This window comes from Salvia miltiorrhiza, chromosome 8, assembly GCF_028751815.1.
Source record: "Salvia miltiorrhiza cultivar Shanhuang (shh) chromosome 8, IMPLAD_Smil_shh, whole genome shotgun sequence".
In the NCBI taxonomy this organism is placed as follows: Eukaryota; Viridiplantae; Streptophyta; class Magnoliopsida; order Lamiales; family Lamiaceae; genus Salvia; species Salvia miltiorrhiza.
The window spans coordinates 44364359-44387668 of NC_080394.1; the positions used below are offsets into that span (position 1 = coordinate 44364359).

At 37.2% G+C, this 23310-nt stretch overlaps 1 protein-coding gene across 1 annotated transcript; it reads left to right on the forward strand.

The window, feature by feature from the left end:
* The first annotated feature begins 296 nt into the window (after nt 1–296).
* On the forward strand, nt 297–4859 carry LOC130996769 (pumilio homolog 1-like). The gene is made up of 8 exons (XM_057922071.1): nt 297–773; nt 863–1004; nt 1411–1518; nt 2264–2476; nt 2556–2666; nt 3291–3485; nt 3679–3853; nt 4393–4859. The coding sequence occupies exons 1-8, from the start codon at nt 349–351 to the stop codon at nt 4437–4439; spliced, it is 1416 nt and encodes a 471-aa protein (XP_057778054.1). The 5' UTR covers nt 297–348; the 3' UTR covers nt 4440–4859.
* The last annotated feature ends 18451 nt before the right edge of the window (nt 4860–23310 follow it).

Below are 23310 nucleotides of genomic sequence, written 5' to 3' on the forward strand. Positions count from 1 at the left end.
ATAAAACTTAATATCCCATTTAAAGGAAATTTCATGGCTTCATGCCCACTAAAAAAAAAATCCATAAGGCTCATATAATATGCTCAAACCACTAATTAAACTTGTGCACCATATTTATAAAGATCCTTTAAAAATTCAAACGGATTCAAATAATAATAAGAATTAAGCACATCAAGACACATATAAAACAATTAAATGACATCTGATAAATCAAACCATTTTTATTATTAATGGATGCCGAACCCTAATTATTAAGTCTTTAATCAATGATTAAAAACTGGGATATGACAATATCTCCAATATCTAATATCAAATGGCTATTCTTCTGCAGCTCTTGATAATCAACGAATGCATGGGGAATCTTTAGCAAATTCACCAGTTGAGTTTCTTGGGCATCAGAATGCTTACTATGAAGAGTTGTTTCGGAGGTCACAGTATGGCTCGCATTTTGGAAAATCTAGCACTATGAACAATGGTTTCCATGGAAATTCTGCATTTGGTCTTGGTATTCCTCATCGTGGAAATCTGATCAGGTCTCCGATGTTCCCTAACACCCCCATTGCATCGGGTGGCCCTGACAGGAGCATGGAACAGATCGTGCGTTTTCCTTCCACTTTAAGGAACATGGCTGGCAATTTTGGGGGACCATGGCCTTCAGGACCTGGCTGTAATTTGGAGGAAAGCTTTGCAGCTTCCTTGTTGGACGAGTTCAAGGGAAATAAAACTAGGTGTCTTGAGCTTGCAGAGATTGCTGGCCATGTTGTTGAGTTCAGGTACACTTATCTGTCTAGTTTTAAATGCTTGTTAATTTACCAGTTGAAGTTGGGAATATACAAGTTCATCACAAAGATATCTTGGACAGTGCGGACCAGTTTGGAAGTCGCTTTATTCAACAGAAGCTTGAAACTGCCAGCGCACAAGAGAAGAACATGATTTTCCTTGAAATTATGCCCCAAGCTCTTTCCCTTATGACAGATGTCTTTGGTAACTATGTGATTCAGAAGGTAGTGGTCCGTGCATTATGTGTTATGTTTCCAAATTATATCTCTCTTTTTTAATTACTCCCTCTGTCCACAAAAACTCTTCCTACTTATTTTTTTGGAAATAATCTCACTAATTATCACCTTTAATATTCCACATATTTACACATATTTCCACTAATTGACCCACATAAACCCACTAACTATAACATCTTTTTCTAATTTGTGGGGCCCCCTTTCCGATTCACCAATTACATAACTAACTTTTCTTAAAACCCGTGTCCATTTCATTGAGGAAGAGTTTTCGTGGACGGAGGGAGTATTATTATTATTATTATTATTATTATTATTATTATTTAGTGAAGGTACTAATCACTTTAATAGCATCTTATATTTTCCTTCTTTCCCTACTACTACTCTTTGGTTTCAGTTTTTAGAGCATGGAAGTGCTTCCCAGATTAGACAACTGGCTGAGCAGCTAATCGGGCATGTTCTGACCCTTAGCCTCCAAATGTATGGCTGTCGTGTCATACAGAAGGTAATTTAACTTATTTACTGATTGTTTTATGGCTAAATTCTAATCACCTGAAATTGTTGTTGTCTGGATTAATTTAATGCTGTCTTTTGGAGCTAAATAGCTTTTTCCAGCATCCATGGCCTTAAATCTATATTATTTGGTGCTTCAAAACCAAGATGTACATCTAATTCTTTAGCAGTTAGCTAATCTTTCAGTTACGTCACTACTGGCACAGTTCATCTTCTTGCTCTGGGACTTATGCATGTCGTCTAGAACTAACTATAGGACTGAATTCATATGGATGACTTATTAGTTAACTTTCCTGCAGGACTCTGTTGATTTTTGGTTTTGTTCTTATCACATCTCCTATTACTCATTGCTATTTCTTGATGTTTACTTGACTTTGTCTGACATGGAAACAAGTTACTTGAGTAGATATGGTACAATGGTTGCATAAACAATGGTAAAAGCATCCCTACTTCTCAACATTTATGCTTTATTAAGCCAGATGCTGTGAATTTCTATACCTGGGTTTCTCCCTTCACGGTTCAGTGCAAACACTGATTAATTTTCTCTCATACGTTGCTCGGAAGTATCTACAGCTTGATCCAGAGTAATGGCATTATAGGGGGAAGTTTATTTTGTTTTGATGACCACTAAGTAAAGAACATTCTTGACCGTGTAAATGTTGAGGTTTATATTTAAGGTTGTAAACATACCGTAGCGGGCAATATCCCTGAATTTTGTTTGCTTCTGAAATCTCCAGGCACTGGAGGTTATTGAACTCGACCAGAAGAAGGAAATGGTTGCGGAGCTTGATGGTCATGTATTGCGCTGTGTGCGTGATCAAAACGGGAATCATGTCATACAAAAATGTATTGAATGTGTTCCTGAAAATGCCATTGAGTTTATTGTTACTACATTCTATGATCAAGTTGTTACATTGTCTACCCATCCGTATGGTTGTCGGGTGATACAGGTTAGTCATTTTTCTTCCATCTCCTGCACGTTATATAGTAAGGTTACCTATGATTCTAAAGCTTCATTTTCTGTGACAGAGAGTCTTGGAGCATTGTGACAGTCCCAAAACTCAGACTGTAGTGATGAATGAGATTATGCATTCTGTTTGTATGTTGGCTCAAGATCAATATGGAAATTATGTCATTCAGGTTTGTTACAAATTCTTGAGCATCGTGCAAGTCCAAGACCTGGGCTTTTCTGTAGGTTATGAAATGCAAACACTCATGTTGAAGAATTTGTTAGTTTAAATATGCAAACACTCATGTTGAAGAATTTGTTAGTTTAAATAAGTTGCATTTCATCTGTTGCTTTTACCTCCCAAATGTATTCTTTTACGCTAGTCTGGTGAGAAGGTCTAGACTGTGGTTCCTGATTCCAGGTGTAACTGTTGATATCTGAATCCATTTCCAAATGATTTTACATTTATAACGAGTCCATTATGAAATGACTTCACTTTTATATTAGTAAAACCATAATAATAAGGAACCTCCTTTCTTTTTTGGAAGGCACATGTAGAAGAAGTTGGCGAATGAATGTTTATAATTCCATAATTTTTACAAGTTGGCGCATAGTAATTTTTCATGGCTGTCATCTTGGATCAATCACTAACTGCTGACACCATGAAGAATTCTGGCAATATAGTTTGTAACTTTGGTGATCTATATCAGTATGTTTATTTTCTCCTTTATTTTTTATCTAGGGTTTTGGGGACAGTTTTTTTCCATGGCTATGTCACCTTGGATAAGTCGCTAACTCTGCCTCTGTCATGATAGCATGTACTAGAACATGGAAAGCCTTCTGAGCGATCTGCTATAATTCGCCAATTAATTGGGAAGATTGTAGAGATGAGCCAGCAGAAGTTTGCTTCCAATGTAATAGAGAAATGCTTATCTTTTGGAACACATGAAGAACGTCAGGCCTTGGTACACGAGATGCTTGGTAGCACTGATGAAAATGAGCCTCTCCAGGTTAGTAGATTGATATGTTAAATGCAGAATTTATCACATTTTTCTGACCCTGTTTTATGTATTTTGCACCGTCAAAATCATATTATGGCCATGCTTTAATAGTTGAAGTTGTGTGTTTATATATGTGATCTAATCGGTGATTGTTCTCGATATATTTAATTGTCTTGACTTGATTTTCCATTTCTGGGGTCAGGTAATGATGAAAGATCAGTTCGCAAACTATGTTGTTCAGAAAGTGCTGGAGACGTGTGATGACCAGCAACTTGAACTGTTACTTAACCGAATAAAAGTTCATTTGAATGCTCTTAAGAAATATACTTATGGGAAGCATATAGTTGCACGTGTAGAGAAGCTTGTGGCTACTGGAGGTATTTTTTCTTGCTCTGGCTGAATTGTTAAACTGTCTGTGTCAGATGCACAATTTGTTATATTTGTTCAAGTATACTTATTTATTTTTATTATTTTTGCTTTTATTTCTTTCTTTCCTTTACTTCCTTGGATATTTGTTTTAGACGGGCACTCTTATTCCTACTTAAGGTTTTTCCCATTGGGTTTTCCTTAAGAAGGTTTTAACGAGGCCCGGTCCTTAGTCTACGTGTTTGTGCTTGCAAGGTTTTTTAGGCTTTTTCTATTTCTTTTCATAAAAATCACAATTTAGTAATAAATACTTATTTATGCTGGCATATTCATGTGAATCTTGCTTGTATTTGACAACACTGCCCTAGTAAGGTAATTCCGGATTTTGCATTTATTGTGTTGATCCTGGCCAGCTGTCTAGTTGGCTCTCCTTAAATTTTTCTTGATGACCCAAACCACAGTTCTTACTCTTTGTGTACATGTAAAGCATTTAATGAGTGTTGATGTATTATATCATGTTCTACTTACAAAAATGCCGGATCTCTTGCAGAGAGGAGGATCAATGCCCTGTCTTCATATTCTGCGCAAGGAGAATGAAGAAGGAACTTTGTACAGCTAACTGAGAATAGTATGAGCTTGTTTGATAGTCTTTCTAATACTAGAAATGTGACTTTCTGTCGTTTCCCTAACAGACAGAGATGTTTGGAATAAATAATGCTGTTTGTACTTCTGAAGTTGTACATTCTTAGTTATCAGGATATACCTAGAGTGAGATTCATGAGGCTTAGATGGTAATCATACCAGGTTGCCTTTCGATGAGATATGTTTCTGGTACTAGTTGAGGGTGTAAAGAGAGGGGGAAACTGAATGTGTTGTGATCGTGACTGTACAAATGTGGCCTTATGCAGAGTTGTAGTATTAATAACTTAGGAGAGCCCCGTTTTTCCTATATGTATGGATTCATAATGTTTTTGTTTTGATTAGAAACTTAAATCCCAATATATTTCATGTTGTTTTCGTGCTCAGGCTTTCATTTCTGTAGTTCTTTTAGCAGAAAATTGTCGTCTGGCTTGAATTTACCTTACATAGCATTAATTTTCAGATATTCTTTTTCCTTCTGTCTGTCAGCAGGTAGTTGGGCGTGAAAGGGTAGTTTTGATAGCTATCTATTGGATTCATAATTTCGCACTTTGTAGATACACATAGTTCATGCATTGCTTTATTGCTATATGGTATCATCATTTTAAGCATTCTTGGCATCTATGGAATACATGAATCTAGCATATTATGTGAGAAGTGTTATAAGGATCTCAACACTTGGTGTCGAATGTCGATAGCAACCAATGTGAAGGAGTTGTAAACAGCAGGTTTCCCAAGCTAAAAGACAAATTCAGCAACTTTTTAACTCTTCAGCTTCAGGTACTCGATTTCGGGTTATTTTGCTTACATCTTTTTTAAAAACCATTGTGTCTAATGTATTCAGCATATTTAACTCTTTTCCCGAATATTCTGGGTTGAAGCTTGTCGTCCACCATTGTCTCGAGTGCATTCAACTCAAGTCATCGCCTGGGATCACGGATGGTGCAGCAGATATTCTTGGTCTCTCTATATTGGTAACAGCTCTAAGCTTTATGCTCTTGTATTTCTAATTGCTCCATGCCTAGCAAACCAAGAATTGACCTATAGAAAGACTGTTTCACTTGCTTCATATCTCCATATATCTGTTTATGAACCCCTTTCCACGTCCATCAACAACGATAAACTGGGAAAATCTCGTAAATGGCCTTCTGTATTTCTGCTGCATAGTCTTTGACTCCTTTCAGGTTTAAGAAAATAGAGTAGGAGATCAACTTTTTAAAAACTTAAGCTTCTGTTAGCTATTTATGTTCCTGATTGTTCCAGTCGAGGTTTTGATCCATGGAGATCGTTTTCTGGCATGGCATATTTCTTCTTGTATCTGATAATGTTCGATGAAAAAACTCTGGTAAATCACTCTTCATCTTAGATAATACCGTATCAGAGCTCCATGGTTTGTAATGTGCAGGTTTCAGCATTTGTTTCCTCACAAGGAGAGATCAATTTGCAGGAATATGTTTCGGGATAGAGGTATATCTTCTTCTTGATCAGTTTCTTGTTCTCTGCCGTTGTTACTTTCGACGTCGAAAGGGGGTTTTTGTTATGTTGTAGATCTATATCGTAAAATCTCTTATAACGTATGTTTTGAATCTTCCATTTGGTGAAGCTCTTGCATAGAGGTATTTAAATTTCATATTCGAGCAAATTAGTTCTTCAATGTTGGTTAAAAATAGAACATAATCAGACGCATGACATCGTAGTCTATTTTTATTATTATTTTCAGCAAATTATTATTATCACACACCACGCATTGAAAACATAGCCCCCTTCATCATGGCCTAAACGGACACAACAGATGAATAAACAATCTTACAAGGTCATATATAGGGAAGAGTTCAATGGAGAACATTAAATATTCAAGAGCAGATAACATTGAGCATGTCGGTAATTTTCATTGAACGTTAAACGTTCGTAACAGTCATTTTGTTGAACATATAGAGGGTCGAATTCCATTATCTCCAAAAATTCAGCGCCATGTTCAACGAAATGACTGTTACGAACATTTAACGTTCAAGGTTAATTACTGACATGTTCAATGTTCTCTGTTTTTTGAATATTTAGTGTTCTCCATAGAATGCGACCATATATATATATAGACACAAAATCTGTAGAGGGGGCAAGGAGCTTTCAAGGCCTTCCAAGACAAAATCTGTACAGGGGTAAAATCGAAATATATTTTTCGGATATTAAAAATAAAAAAAATTAGATTATATCAAAACAGCCATGTTTTACATGCATATAATTTTACACAAAAATGCATAACTTTGAACTGAAAAATGCATTTCATTTTTACAAATTTGGTATTTTTGTCACCTTACCCCACACAATCAGGGACGGATCTAAAGGCTAGGCACCATAGGCCGTCACCGATCAATTATTTTTTTTTTATTACCTATATATATACTCCATCCGTCCATGATTTAATGCCCTATTTGAGTGTGAGCACGGAGACTAAGAAAGCTGAAAAAGGTGATGTGGATGAAATATAAGGGTAGTTGACTAAAGTATAAAGATAGTTGACTAAAGTGATAAAGGTGTTGTGAGTGGGTCCACTAGTGATAAAGTGTAGTAAATATAGAATATAAAAATTATAAATGTGTTTTAAGGTGGGTCAATTAGTGACAAAGGGTAGTAAATATAGGAAAAGAAGAAGAGTAAAATGGTACAAAAAGCACAATAGGGCATTAAATTGTGGACAAATTTTTAAAGGCAAGCAGGGCATTAAATTGTGGATGGAGGGAGTATGATTTAATTTTTTTTTTAATTTATATATGTTAATCTCGTCCGGTTCAACTCGTTTTCTTTACTAAAACTTTATTAGAATCATCTGGTGAAAAATCTCGCCCGATCATGTTTTTCTTTATGCATATTCTTGTTGAACTATATGCATAATACTATGCGACACCATCAAGTAGTTCTCGTCACTGGTCACTTGACGGGTCACACACTGATATTTTTCCATACATATTTCTATTCAACATCATGCATATTTGTGTTTATCTTTATGCATATTGGTGTTTAATTATATACATAATTTTGACGACAGCCCTAGAAAAAAATGGATATATATATATATATATATATATATATATATATATATATAATTCTAAAACGATCATTTTACCCCTCTGTGTTTTTGGCCTGTAAGGCATTGGGAGGCACATGGCAGCAATATGTGGAAGATCGCTATATACTATATACTATATACTAGGATAAGGGGGTGAATATACAATATACTATATACTATATACTAGGAAACATAAATAGAGCTTATACAGGAAAATCAGAAACATTGAACATGGCAGTTAATGTTGTTGATATATATATATATATATATAGGGGGCGGTTATTCAATAAACCACCCTTATTTTAAGAATTACGAACCAACAAAAATACATGAATTTTATGTATAACACGCATGAATAAACTGTATAAAGGCATGAATTGCGAAAAATAATTTTTTGCTACCTTTGGGATTCGAACTCAGGACCATGAATTTATCCAACAAGGTGATGAATCAACCGTAGATCTTGATGATCTAAGGGCTGAAAATGGTTCCTAATTTATATTTTAAGAAGCGTTCTTATTTTAGCCTTCCCCTATATATATATATATATATATATATATATATATATATATATAAGTACACTTCTTAAGATATAAAATAAGAATCATTTTAAGCCCTTATATCATCAAGATCTACGGTTGATTCATCATCCTGTTGGATGAATTCATGGTTATGAGTTCGAATTCCAAAAGAAGCAAAAATTTATTTTTCGCAATTCATACATTTATACAACAAATTTATACGTGTTCTACATAAAATTCATATATTTTTTCTAGTTCTTATTTCTTATTTTAAGATGTGCTCTCACGGCAGTCCTTCCATATATATATATATATATGGGTGACGTAAAATAAAAATACCTTTTAGAATATAAAATACGAGTTATTTTCATTCATTTGATCATTAAGATCTATAGTTGATTCATCATTTTATTAGATGAATTCATAGTCCCGAGTTTGAATTACATAGGTAGCAGAAAAAATTATTTTTCGCAATTCATTCAGTTACAGAATTCATATATTTTACCTAATTCGTATTTTATATGTTAAGAAGTATTTATAAACTAGTTCTCATATATATATATATATATATATATATATATATATATATATAGAGAAAGGTTAAACGGAGAATGCTAAATATTTAGAGAATAGAGAAATCGGAAACAAAAACGAACAGATCTACAAATTTAACGAACAGATCAATGTACCGCATGAACAGCAATTTGAACAGACGTATTTAGTAAAAAAAAAGAAAATCTCGCCACCAACAGGATTCGAACCCTGGGCAAATTGTTGTTCATGCGGTACATTGATCTGTTCGTTAAATTTGTAGATCTGTTCGTTTTTGTTTCACGATTTCTCTATTCTCTAAATATTTAGCATTCTCTGTTTAACTTGACCCTATATATATATATATATACATAGGAATGAGATCATTTAGATCCCTATGCTTATAATAGATCCGTAAATCCAAATCTAGACCACACATTTATGACATGTGGCGCATCAAGATGGTGACACGTGGCAAGGAGTTTCCAAGCATTTCAAGGCAAAATATGGAGAGGGGTAAAATTGGAATGTAATTTTCGAATTTAATAATAAAAAATATATATATATTTTTAAAATTTTCTCAAAATATATATATTTTAGATGCATATAGTTTCCCACAAAGATGCATAAAGTTTTCACATGAAATGCATAACTGTGAACAGAAAAATGCATTTGATTTTTACAGTTTTGGTATTTTCACCACCCCACCCCGCACCACCCCCAACCCACCCCACACCACCCCCCAACCCTCCCCATTACCACCCCCAAAATAGTCATGTTTCACATGCATATAAAATCAAACAAAAGTGCATAAAGATTTTACATAAAAATGCATTAAATTATACAAAAAATGCATTTCATTTTAATAAATCTGGTATTTTCGCCACCCCCACCCCTACCCCACCCCTGCCCCACCCTCCCACCCATTTTTTTTTTTTTTTTTTTTAAACTGACCCCCCACCCACCCCCCTAATTTTTTTTTTCAAAACTAATTTTCTGATTGTTGAGTCGCTGACCCCCCACCCACCCCCCCCCCAATTTTTTTTAAACTGATTTTTTGACCGCTAACCCCCCCACCCACCCTCCAGCCCAAAAAAAATTATATTTTTTCAAAAAATGTAATGCATTTTTGTGTGAAAGTATATACATTTTTATGTGAAAGTATATCTATTTTTGTGCGAAAGTATATGCATGTAAAACATGTACATGTAAAAAGCAGTTTTTCAAAAAAAAAAAATTTGGTGGGTGGGGGGGGGGGTGGTGGGTGGGTGGGGGGGTCAGTGGAGGGTGGGGGGTAGGGGGTGGCTGGGGGTGGGGTTCTGGGGTGTGGGGGGTGGGGTTGGGGTGGGGTGAAATCTTATGCATTTTTATATGAAACTTTATGCATTTTTATATGAAAGTTCATGCATTCTCGTATGAAACTTTATGCATCTAAAATATATCTATTTTGAGAAAATCTAATTTTTTTTTTTAATTTCGAAAATTACATTCCAATTTTACCCCTCTCCAGATTTTGCCTTGAAATGCCTTGTCACGTATCACCATCTTAATGCGCCACATGTCGTAAATGTGTGGTCTAGATTTGGATCTACGGATCTATTATAAGCATAGGGATCCAAATGAACCCAACCATATATATATATATATATATATATATATATATATATATATAGGGAGAGGTTCAAATAAGAACCACTAATAAAATAAGAACGGAGAACCATTTTAAGCCATTCGATCATCAAGATCTACGGTGGATGCATCATCTTGGTGGATGGATGCAGATGCTGGGTTCGAATCCTGAAGGGAGCAAAAAATTATTTTTTCGGATGCATTAAATTTAATAACGGATGCATTAATTTGTATAGCAGATGCAGTAATTTTATTGGTTCTTATGTTCTCACGATAATTGTGGTTCTCACTATAACCGCACCCTATATATATATATATATATATATGCTAGAATCTATCTTCAGCCAACCTAAAATTCTTAAACAAACTATTTCATTATGTTAATATTTAGAATTTTATGCAATAATACAGGACGATGTCAAGAAGTATGACATAATTATAATTTAACACAGCATATGTAGTCTATAGTCTATTTATTCAATAGTCTATTTATTCAACAACATAATATAAAAAGAGGCGCATTTGGGTGAGCTTGCCAGTATGGTGCGTTCATCATGTGTATATATGTACTAGGGTTAAATATCAAATACCCCCTTATCGATGGCATTTCTATCGCGTACACGACTCTATAGTCAGGGTAAGCGATGTTTATTACCTCAACATGGCAAAATCGAACCAATTTCCCCTCCTCTCCCTCTCCCTCCCCCCCCCCCTCCGCGTTTTAACAGTGCTTAATACCGTTAGTTTTAGAAAAAAAATTAATTTTTAATTAAGGTGGGCCCCTATCTTGTGTTTTCCGGCGACAGCGAAAGAGGCCGTTGAGCCGCCGAGCCAGAATCTCACCATCGCCGGTCTTCTTCTATCACCATTTCAGGCCACCAAATTCCATCACCATTTCATTGCCGAAATCTCACCAAATTCCTCCATCACCATCCGCAAACATCAACAAAAAAACCTCAAATCTTTAGTGAAAAAGTAGATCTATTGAATAAAAATGAAAAAACTCCTCTTCTCCTCCCTCCCCAAAAAAAATTCCAAGCCACCTTCGAAATCTCCTCCAAAATTTAGGGCACCGCCGCCGTCAATGGCGTCGCCGCCTACCGCTCGGCTCCTGTGTGCAGATTGATTGCTAGAGCCCTAACCCATAGCATAGATCTACCGGGGAGATAATGATAGAGAGAGAGAGAGGGAATAAAGAAATTGGGGGAAAGTTGATAAAGTGAATAGATGTCGGTTATGGTGTTGGGCCAGCGGCGACATCGTCAGAAATGTCACAGAAGTTGAAGGAGGAGCAGTGGCGATGTCACAGTTTTGAGGATTTTTTTTTGTTTCAGTCGATGGAGGATTTGAAGGAGAAGAAGAGGGGGCGGGACGAGTTGGAGGAGGCGGAGGCTTCCGATGATGAGCTCGATTACATTTACGTGCATTATTTGTAATATATAATTTATTTTTGTGCAAAATATGATTAGATTTTATAAAAATATTATTTACGAAATACTCCATTCGTCCCTAAAAATTATGACCAAAAGGAGGTGACACGAATTTTAAGAAAAAATGTAGTAATTGTGCTTGAGTGGAGATTGAGTTCCACACCTTTTTGTAAATAGTGAGAGAGAAAGTTTGTGGTGTCATTTCCAAATAAAGAAATGTCACAATTTTCAGGGACATCCCAATATGATAATAAGGTCACAATTTTAAAAGACGGACAAAGTATCATTTATATATATCAGAAGTATCAATTTCTGTTATTAAAAGTGTCATTTGTGAATTATCATTTCTCGGCTGATTCGAAAGGATAATTTGCATGGATTAAACATATTATTTTCTATTATTAAAAACGTCAATTGTAATATACTACCATTTATCTTGTCTTTTTGTTCTGTTTAGACGAGTACTCTTTTTTCTCTGTCAGGTTTTTCACTTTGGGTTTGCTTGTCAGAAGTTTTAACATGGCTCGGCTCTTAGTCTGCGCTGTGTGCTTTCAAGGGTTCTTTTTCTTATGCTTTTGTTCTTTCTCTTAATAAAATTTTATTTCATCAATATACTGCCATTTATTTTTACAGAAAGTGTGAAGTACTACTTCCTCCATTCCTCAAATATCTTCCTCTCTTTCTATTTTGGTCCGTCCCTAAAATATCTGCTTAACCTTTTTTTGGAAATAATTTCACTCACTATTACTCTTACAGTCTTCATTTTTTGTGGGACTCATTCTTTATTCATCTAATACACAATGAATTTTTATCAAAACCTGTGCCACCCTCCCTTAGGAAGATGCTTGGGGGACGAAGAAAGTATCATTTACATATATTAAAAGTATCATTTTCTCTTATTAAAAGTTTCATTTGTAATATTATAAATTATTATTTCATTTGAAAGTATCATTTGCATGAATTAAAATTGTTATTTGCGTGCATTAAAAGTGTTATTTATAAAATAAAAATTATATTTATTGTTAATTAAATTAAGAAATAAGTCAATATTATATTGAATATCATTTATCGTAAATAGAAAAGTTATTTTATTGTGAGTTAAAGTGTCATTTTCTGTTATTAAAAATGTCATTTGTAATATATTATTTATTTTTATACAAAATGTCATTATATTTTATTAAAAAAATATTATTTACAAAGTATCATTTACATAGATTAAAAGTGTTAGGGTCAATGTTGACTCCGACAATGTTGGGTTGAATGTTAATAACATTCTATTGTCAACATTTTTGGTAACCAGCCAACAATCCGGAGTCAGCCTTAAAGTTGAACTTTGACTATCCATTGGTAACCGTACATAATTAATATTTACCTTCCTTTCACGTTTTATTATTCTTTGGTTGTGAAATAAAGGTTATTTGATAGTTGGCCACGCATTTAATAAGTGGAGAGGTGATTAATCATGATCCAAATTAGTGTGCAGTTTGTTCCAATCTTTTCAACCAACATTCATGGCTGGTTGACTGACAGTTTTTGAAGGTACATTGCAGCGATTGTAGGAAGCTTCTGGAAGTGGTAAGTGGTACTAACCACGATATGACAGCCTATAAAAGTTACAAGATGGCACTTTCATTCATATGTTTTGGAAGTGCATTTTCATCGACCTAACATTCGCTTATAACCAACTTGTCTTTTATCTTGTTGCAAACGTGACACCGAGTCTTCAAGTTGATCACCAAGAGATCTTGTACTGTACCGTATAATGTTGATGATCATAGTGAATTTAGCTATGAGGCACTCACGATTTGAATTTATTTAACCCGTTAAAAAGTATCTTGTATGTTACTCCCTCCGTCCACGATAAGTGTGGTCTTTTTGCCATTTTCGTCCGTCCACAATAAATGTGGTATTTCTATTGTAGGACATATACCCTTATACTTTAACCCATTCACACACAATATTTACAAAAAAAAAACCCAACTCACAAACCATCTATTTATATGTTAATAGGCAAAAATGCCCTATTCCTTATGTTGAATATGAAAAATGTCCTACTTAATAAACTTAAGCATTTTATGCCCTAATTATGTGAAGTACCTATTTTACCCTTTGATGTTGATGGGTTTGCTTGGTTTTTTGTGAAAGTCTTACACATTTGACCGATTTGATAGCTATCAGTCATAAAAGTCAACGATTTGACAACTATCAGTCAAGAGTACATATGATTGGTGAGTGGCTAGATCATATGTCCGCCCGGGCAGACATATGATTTTATCACCCAGATCATGTGTCCGGTCGGTGAAATTATGTGTCCGTCCGGTGAAATTATGTGTCCGCCCGGGCAGACACATGATCTAGCCATCCACATGTCATATGTACTATTGACTGATAGCTGTCAAATCGGTCAACAAATCAGTCAAATGTGTAAGACTTGCACAAAAAATCAAGCAAATCCATCAAATCAAAGGGTATTTAAAGAATATGGCATAAAATGCTTATGTTTATAAAAGAGGGCATTTTTCACATATAACTTAAGGAATATGGCATTTTAAATTTTCACTCTTTATTTATTACCTAACAAATCAATTTTGTGGGACCCTTTCTCTACTTTATATACATCTCTCAATATTTTCTTAAAACTCGTGCCCTCCCATGCACACTACACTTATCGTAGACGGATGGAGTATTTAATTTTCGCTGCATGTTACTTTGAATGTTATCAATATTATGTTTAGGGCTGGTAATCGGTCCGATTTTGTTTTAATCGAACCGGTACCGGTTAATCGGAACCGAATAAGAGCATTTTTCATAACCAATAACCGAACCGATTAATACTTCGGTTAACCAATTAATACTTTGGTTAACTGATTAACCGGTACCGGACCGGTTAATCGGTTAACCGGTGTTAACCGATTAATGCCCAATTTCTGAATTTGTTAGAAAATGCCGTTTAATTCGTGAACTTTTGCATTCAAAATCAGCTCAACAAACTGACCACTCAAAATCATATTTCGTGAACTTTTGCATTCGTGAACTTTATGCATTCAAAATCATATTTCATCTCTTCTTATTTGATCCCAATATCAATATGAATATGGGATTTTAAATTTTTATATTTGAACAAGGCAAATGAATCATTGAGGAATCAGCATACGCAGATTACACACTCCAAACTCCAAAGATCAAGAACCAATTTTTAAGCAAAAAAAGGCACAAAATAATACATTCATTTTGGACATTCTCAAATCGTCAGTTCTTATCTTCGAACTGTCTTCTGAAATAGATGCTCCAATTCAATAAAAAAAGAAAAGAATTCAACTTGAGACGTGAGAGGAATTGCAGACTTGCAGGGAGTTTGATCTTCACTCCCAAAACACATTTTCCTATCTTGTGTCAAAAAATGGTAACATACTTGGTTTACGTCGTTGGGGAGAGTCGGAGAGACGCTATGCACGTGGGTGGGTCGCCGGTGGGGATTGGGTCTCCGGAGTTGCCAGACGCTTTCTTTTGATTCGCCGTGCAGCGTGCTACTGCGTCTGCTTGCTGGCTGAGCACAGGGGGTGCAGTGGCGCTGGCGTCGGTGGCCGGTGGAAAGATGTAACACCCCGTACTTTTCCTTATGTTGGGAGATAGTGTTTTAACACTATTGAGAATACTGAGATGACGAGATGCGAGATTATTTTTCTAGATAAGACAGATTTTCTTTTAAATAGAGTTATGAGTGGACAAACCAATGATGGGGTGAGAGTGATGAGATTTGAGAAACGAGTCGAGTTAGAGATGCTGATTGAATTGAGTTGAGATGTTATTTTACTTCCGACTACCGGAAATAGGAATAATGAGTTTGACATAGAGTCGAGGAAGAGAGGGAGAGAACCCTTGATGATGTAATACCCCGTATTCTGTTTACCTTGCAATAGTATCGAAATACTATTGAGAGATTAAGGACTAGCTTACTAAAATCGAGAGGAAGTTATCGATGGATGGTAATATGTGTAAAATGGAGATGTTGATAGAATTGAGAATGATGTTAGAGTTGAGATGGAGACGTTGATTAAATTTTGAGATGAGAAGAAAGACGAGAGATAGATTCGAGGTAGTGATTGAGAGTCACTATAAAGAGGATTAAGCTAGAGTGACGATTAGATTAATGACGAGTGATGATCCGTTTTAATTTGATAGCCTTGTGAGCTATTTGTTTGACGTTATGTGATTTACTTGATACGTGTGCTCTTATATTTGAGAAATTGGGTAGTACATGATTTTTATTTACCACCACACATTCATACACTCACTCCCATTATTTTAATCTTTCCCACATGTGTGATTTGACAAGTGGCCAAGTGGGGAGACAAAGTACTATTTGAGCATTAAATGCGTTTAGCTTAGAGAGTAAGAATTTGTGTTTAAAACAAGAGACTTTTCTCTCTCTTGCCGTCACTTTCATTTTCGGCCTTTCACTTTCATCTTCTCTCTCCCTCACGCCATTCTTTCTCTCCTCCATTGGAGACTAAGCTCAAGTTTCTCAAGACGTATCTATGGTGAAATCCTCCACTACTAAATCTAGTCCTTAAACACTTTCTGCTTTTGATTCAAGAAGATTAGTGGAGTTTGATGCTTGAAGAATAGAGAGAAGATTTCATTTTTCTTGAAACTACTTGAGTAAGTGTTTCAATCTTTTAGATCTAGACTTTATTATGTGATATATGTGTATAGAAGGATGATTGAAGCATGAGAAACTCCCCCTCCACCTTTTTCGTCATTTTCGAAAATTAGGGTTCATGCCCTTTGAAAATCTTTCTGGTTCTTTTCTTAAATTGGGGCGAGAAATGTGTCATATGTGATGATTTGAAGTGATTAAGGTGTGTTTGCAAAGCTTAGTCTTGAGATCTGAGTTTTTACAAAATTTAGTTTGATGTAAGAATTTGGGAAAAATCTGGAGGATATGTTTTGAACGATGATTTGTTGATGAGCATGAAAATATAGAAAGATTAACGTGATGATTGATGAATGTAGTTTAAAGGAGTTTTTGAGTTGGCTATGATGTTGAGTGATAGTATTTTTGATGATTTTCGGGAATAAAAAGTTGATGAGTTTTCGAGTTTGCTTTTGTCCGCACGGTTCTGCCTTGGGTCTTGATCTACTCTGCCGAGTTGTGTATTCGCTACTCTGAAATCAAAGAATTCATTTCCCTGCTGTAATGCCAGCGAATTCATTTCCCCGCTGTAATGCCAGCGAGTTCTTTTCCCCGCTGCCCTGCCAGCGAGTTCATTTCTCTGCCTTAACCCGAGAGTTCGCCATTCCTCTGGCGACAGAGAGTTCGCCATTCCTCCGGCGACAGAGAGTTCTCCATTCCTCTGGCGACAGAGAGTTCGCCATTCCTCCGGCATAACAGAGAGTTCGTGATTCCTCTGACGTCTGATTCCTCTGATGATTGATTCCTCTGATGATTGATTTCTCTGACGATCGATTCCTCTGACGAAGTCATTCCTCTGACTGTCGATTTCTCTGGCGAGCATTCCTCTGCTTTGGCGAGTACTTATTCTCTGCTCTGCCAAGCTAGTCTGCTCTGCTCTGCTGAGTTTTTCCACTCTAACCACCGAGCATTTCTCTGCTCTGGTCTCCGAGTCAAGCTTATGTTTTCTTGTTTGTGATATGTTTATATGTGAGTTGTATGCTTATGTGTTTTACATGCCTATGTGCTTGTTGCTTTGAGTAAGGTCCGAGTTGAGAGTTAAATCGAGAGTAAGACGTGTGAATCCTTAGAAGTCGAGTATACCTAGGGATTTAGTTTTATTGGGTAAATAGACGTTGAGTGAGAAGTTATTGTTGAGACGAGTTTGGATTTTAGTAATGAGTTCTAACTAAGGTTTGTTTTATCACATGAACCTTCGTGATGATGTTGATGATTTATGAAGACCCGAGCGAGACGAAGAAGTAAGTCACCTTTTCCTATCCGAGCGTAAGCGAAGGACTACAGGTGGGCAATATTTTGAGTATACGTTTATCGTATGAGCTTTCTAAAATGATTGATGATGATATTTATGAGCTTATCAAATGTTGAGTTAAATGATGTTTAAGAACTGTTTGACTTGCCAATTTTTGATGTTGAGCTTGTATGTTACCCTCTACTGATGAGACAAATTCGGTCCTGCCACAAGCGGGATTTTGTGCACAGAGGTGACTGTGAGCCGTCTTCAGGTCGGCCGGTCACGGTACTTGAGAGGGAGGCCTACTTCTCAGTACCGATAATAATGATGAGTTGTAGACGTGGTACATACATGATGAATACTTTGATAGCGCTATCGTTTACTTATGATGTTATGATTATGAAAACTGCATGCACAGATTCATTGATGCTAAACTTATTTCTGTGTATTGCTGATGTTATGGCAAGCTTCAAACATATAGCTCTAAGAGCGCCTTTGATGTTTTTCCGGCGTTTGCCCACTGAGTATTTTTACTCACGCCCTGCATATATTTCTAAATGTGCAGGCTAAGCTTTGGAGCGAGATTTGACTGGTGCTGGTGGGGACTGTTTCGTTGAGGAAGTTTCTTTGCTGTTTTCCTTTAATTTTAAAGTCTTAAGGATGATGTACCTTGCTTTCCTTCTAATGTTGATAAAACCTTAGTGAGATGATGTCTTATTCCTTTCTAATCAAGCAATAAACTCGCGGTTATATGTCTTCATACATATAATTGTTACGCCTTTTGCTGTGGTACTCTTGATATTATGTTTCCTTATGAAAAATATGTTGTACCCACTTTGCTTTTCTTCTTGAAATTTCTAATATTCAAGAAGTTATAACGATGTTGACGTATATACCTTTGAGCCGAATGATAATGTTTTGCCTTAGTATGTTCTGATGTAAGCTTCCGCTCGATGTTCAGTTTAGTTCTATTGTTCTTTATTCAATTATATTAGTCGTATCGATACTCGTACCCCGCTATCACTAGCGTTGGGAATCGGGCTGCGACAGAGTGGTATCAGAGCAGGTCGTCTGCTCTGAGTTAATTGCTTGATTGAGTTGAACCTTTGATTGCTTCTACTCTTTTTAGATTGAGTACTAGTCTAATTTGAGTTCTTAGACTAGTTTGAGGGAGAGTCTTTTGAAACAAAACCCCAGCACCCAATCTCCTCCGGCTTAACGAGGTAAGAGATTGATGTTGTTTCATATTGCTTTTCTGATGAGAGCTGAGTTTGATGCACTAATGAGTTATGTATTGTTTTGATGACAGAATTGTTTGATGATGATGAATTCTGATATGAGGAAGTTGACGTGGAAGATGAGGAGAGATGTTGAGGCTAGTATAGCCGATGCCCCACCGTACCAAACGAGGATGAGATGCCGAGTTATATTGAGACAGCGATGCAGCGATGGTCCAGGGAGTATATCCCGGACGAGGATGACACCTTGGGTGGACTTTTGGCACACTATCACCGATGATGGAGGAGGGCTATTTTCCCTACGAGATCGATGGCACAGAGGCCATTACGCTTTTGATTCCACTACTGCCACCTTCGTGGCGAGACTGGGCGTTATCGTTAGTACCCCAGTATACGGATACTACCTGGTTGGAGAAAATCGGGTATGGAGACCTTAGTGGCTTCATCGCAATGCTGAGCCGCCGTTACTTTGCTTATGGCAAGCCTCCTTCACCGCCGTATGGAGAGCCTGAGGGACCAGCTCAGGGAGGGGAGCCAGTTGTTGTGCCCCCACTTCCCGAGGAGGAGGATCCGGATGAGGAGACTCCAGAGATGACGGTCGGCTACGGACGGACCCAGCCATTGCAGCATCATACTACTGCTGACGGAGACGAGACATGGGTACCTGTTCCTGAGGTGCAGGTTTATGGTCCGATGGTGGACACCAAAGTCGAGGATGAGCCGAGTAATGATAGCGTCTACCGACTGATCGACGAGCACGATAGTCGGGATTCAGAGCCAAGTGAGGATATGGAGGTTGACGATGTGACGAGCAGGATTTTAGGAGACGACGATTAGCGATCACGTGTATCTAGTGGACGCGTACATATGTTAGATGCATAGTTGATATATATATATATATATCTATAGGTGCTTAATACCTACGATGCTGGTATAGTTAGGACATCATTTTGGAATTAGGGCTTTGGTACATAAGACCTTACTTTTGTAAAAGACCTCGAGAGAGAGAGGCAGTTTCCCTTATATATATACAGAGGTGTTGATGATTAGTGAGTTTCACTTTCGTTATTAGAGCTTTGAGAATGATGATGATGTTGATGCTTGATGATAAATGAGAAATAGAGATTGACGAGAATTTCGAATGATGATAAACGAGAACTAGAGTGGACAAGAATTTTGAGAATTTTGAGATCACTTATGAGATATAGAAGCGAAGTGAGAAAAAGAGAATTAGTATTTTGGTTTTGACGAACGGCTAGTTCGAAGTCGATAGTTGTATAATTCTTTTCCTTTGTAGTATACCTCAGAGAAGATGATGGAACGGAAGGAAATAAACCGAGAAGAAGATGAAGAAGAGAAGCAGAGAGAGAGATAGTTGAGGTAATACGACGAGAGTTAGAGTTTTCATCGCGTTTTATAGACACGACCCTAATAGGACGAACGTATTATGGAGATTTCATGGGATGCATAGATACTTTTGACCAACTGTACTTCATAATAGAGGTACTTTCACCACGACCGCGCGTATCATCGCTAGAGTAATCATAAGAGTAGACTTATTGAGTCCCTATCCCGCTTGGTCGTATTTAAACTTTTCTGCATCCATTTGAACTCCTATATGAGATGAACTATATGCTATTGAGAAATTTTTCTAGATCCACTGTGTTCGAGCCTAAATCGTTTGGGTTGGAAAATCCTTGCCCCTTGTTTAACAGTGGACAATTTATTCATTTTCCACTTAGTGGATTGCTTCTACTTCCAGTATTGATTTACTCCTATCATATTATATCTCAGTTTTTATCTTAGTTTCTATTCTAGCTTTTGATCTTTCTTTGATTGTAACTTCTTCATTATCCTTGAGATAGCACTGGCTATTATGGAATCATTCCATTACTTGAGCTCGTCTTGTTCGAGATCAGACATTATTATTCATCACATCCTAGTCCCTACCACATCTGACAAGAGTTAGGAATGTCTAGGTAACTAGGATGGCATAACAAGAAGAGTTTTGGAAGAAAACACGAGTTATGGGAGCAGTCGTAGAATATTATATTACGGGACGAGCACAACAGTTCGATTATGGATTTTCTTATATTAGCCAAGTATGTAGAAAGCTAACCATTTCGAGGATGAGAAGAAGTGATGCTAAGCCAGAATAGGCAATAGCAGATTCAAGGAGATCGAGATGACAAATTAGAACAAATGACGTTTTCCACGATAGCAGACTGAGATGACGATTAGTATAGAAGTAGCAACGTCGTAATGTTAGGGGATGTTTTATTTCCGTTATGCCCCGCATTTAGTAAGAGTTCTCGAAAGAGAAAAATTTCTTATATGTCTATACGACGATGACCAGAGAGTCCCTATGCTTGAGTAAAGCTTTGATCTGATGTTACGATGATAGACATGAAATATGTCTTTGACGATGAGTTATGAGAATTGGGAAAATAGTATGATGATTGAGTAAGAGTTTATGATTTGTGAGTTATGAGAATTAGTTCTAAGGTTGATACATGTCCCCTTAGACTTTCCCGAGAAAGAGAAACCGTAGCTATTTACGAACGTCAGTTTTGCGACTTGGTTCGGTATGCCACATATCGAGAAGAGATGAACGAGAAGATGTCAAAATTGTTTCAATCAGGTTTGAGATAAGAAGTACAAGACGATTTAACGAGTCGGAGTGCGGTTATGAGTACTGAAGCATCAAATAGAGCATTTGATATAGATTTGGCAATGCAGCTAAAGAACGCGATTTAAGCTTCAGCACCCCAAAACGGTTAAGAGCACTCGAACGTGCAATCTATCTTTTTCTGGACGAGGGCAAGAAGGAAAGAGAAATGAGACGACCGAAGTCAAGGCCGTAAGAAGCCGTGGCAGAGCTAGAATGCGCCACCGCAATATCAGAATTGAGACAAACGGCCTGATATTGGCCCAACTGCCCCAGCAGCAGTAAACCTTCAAGAATCACGAGGGATGTCGCCTTGTCGAAGAGAAATAAATTACATTTGAGATAATGTAAGATGAGACAGAACAGCTGTTACACCTGCGGAAGGATCGGGCACTACTCGAACCAGTGTTCAAATCGGCAGCAAAGTGGAAGCGAAGGACAACCGAGTCAGTTCGACCGCAACTCAAAAGCAATGGAGGGAACTCTACCGCTACCTCTACCACAGCGACAGCAGTCAGCCTTTCGACCACGTCAGTCAAGAAGGCAACCACCAGCCCCGCGGGCGAATCGACCTCATCACCAGAGACTGTTCGCGCTTGAGTAGAAAGCACCGGACAAGAATCGAGGAAATGTGTCAGATATAGGCGAGTTGAAAGATGCGCCCATAGTATTTTGTTCGACACCGAACGAAGAGCCTGTTCCACAACCTCTAAAGAGTAATCGCACCCATAGGCTGAACCACTACGGTTTCATCCGCGTGCCCTAACTTAGAATTCGAGTTAAGATCGATTAAGCTCGAGGCGAGAGACCTGAGATTGATGCCTATATGGAACTTTGATATAATTCTTGGAGTGGACTGGTTAGAGGAAAACCATGTGAAGATACAATGCAAGGAGAGACGGATATCTTTTCAGCCACCTGGCCAAGAACCTACTTCCTTCATTGATATTGAGAGAAAATGGAAGAATACGCTGATTATCTCGGCACTGCAAGCAAGAGAGTTCTTGCGGAGAAATGATACAACCGCGTACGTTGTATATCTGAGCCAGAGAGAGACAAATCCAAAGTAAACGATGATGATGCCAGTCGTGCGAGAGCATAAAGATGTTTTTCCCTAAAGACTCCATCGGGATTACCCCCAGACCGACAGCTTGAGTTTACGATTGATTTAGAGCCCGGCGCGTCACCGATGTCGAAAGCGCCATACGAAATGGCTCCACAGAGTTGCGAGGGTTAAAACTGCAACTCCAAGAACTTCTAGATGTGGGCTTCTTTTGACCTAGTGTTTCCCCGCGGAAATCACGAATCCTTTTGTTAAAGAGAAAGATGGAAGCTTGAGGTTGTGTATCGATTATCGAGAGTTGAATGAAGTGACGATAAAGAATAAGTATCCGTTACCCGGATCGATGATCTATTCGATCGACTGCAAAGAGAGAACACTTGTTCAAAATTTGAATGGAGAACGAGATACCACTAGCTGAAGATACGATCGGAAGATATTCCGAAGATGGCATTTCGCACGAGATATAGACACTATGAGTTATAGTAATGCTCCGGCAATATTCATGGATCTCATGAACCGTGTTTTTCGCAAAAACCTAGACAAAATTGCATTAGAGAGATTGTGAGTTGAGAAGTTTTATGCGAGCTTTGGCTTGAAGAAGTCAATTTTCTCAGCCATGTTGTTTTGCGAGAGGAATTGAGGTAGTTCCCGCGAAAGTTCAAGCAGTACAGGAATGGAGATCGCCAACCACACCGCACGAGATTCACAGTTTTCTGGGATTGGCAGGGTATTATCGACGTTTTATTGAGGGCTTT

Excerpts from the sequence above, each read along its gene's own strand:
- LOC130996769 (XM_057922071.1), top strand. The coding sequence starts at position 349 with ATGCATGGGGAATCTTTAGCAAATTCACCAGTTGAGTTTCTTGGGCAT. Across the intron at positions 774-862 it reads GGCCATGTTGTTGAGTTCAG|TGCGGACCAGTTTGGAAGTC; the intron begins GTACACTTATCT and ends TATCTTGGACAG. Across the intron at positions 1,005-1,410 it reads GTAACTATGTGATTCAGAAG|TTTTTAGAGCATGGAAGTGC; the intron begins GTAGTGGTCCGT and ends CTTTGGTTTCAG.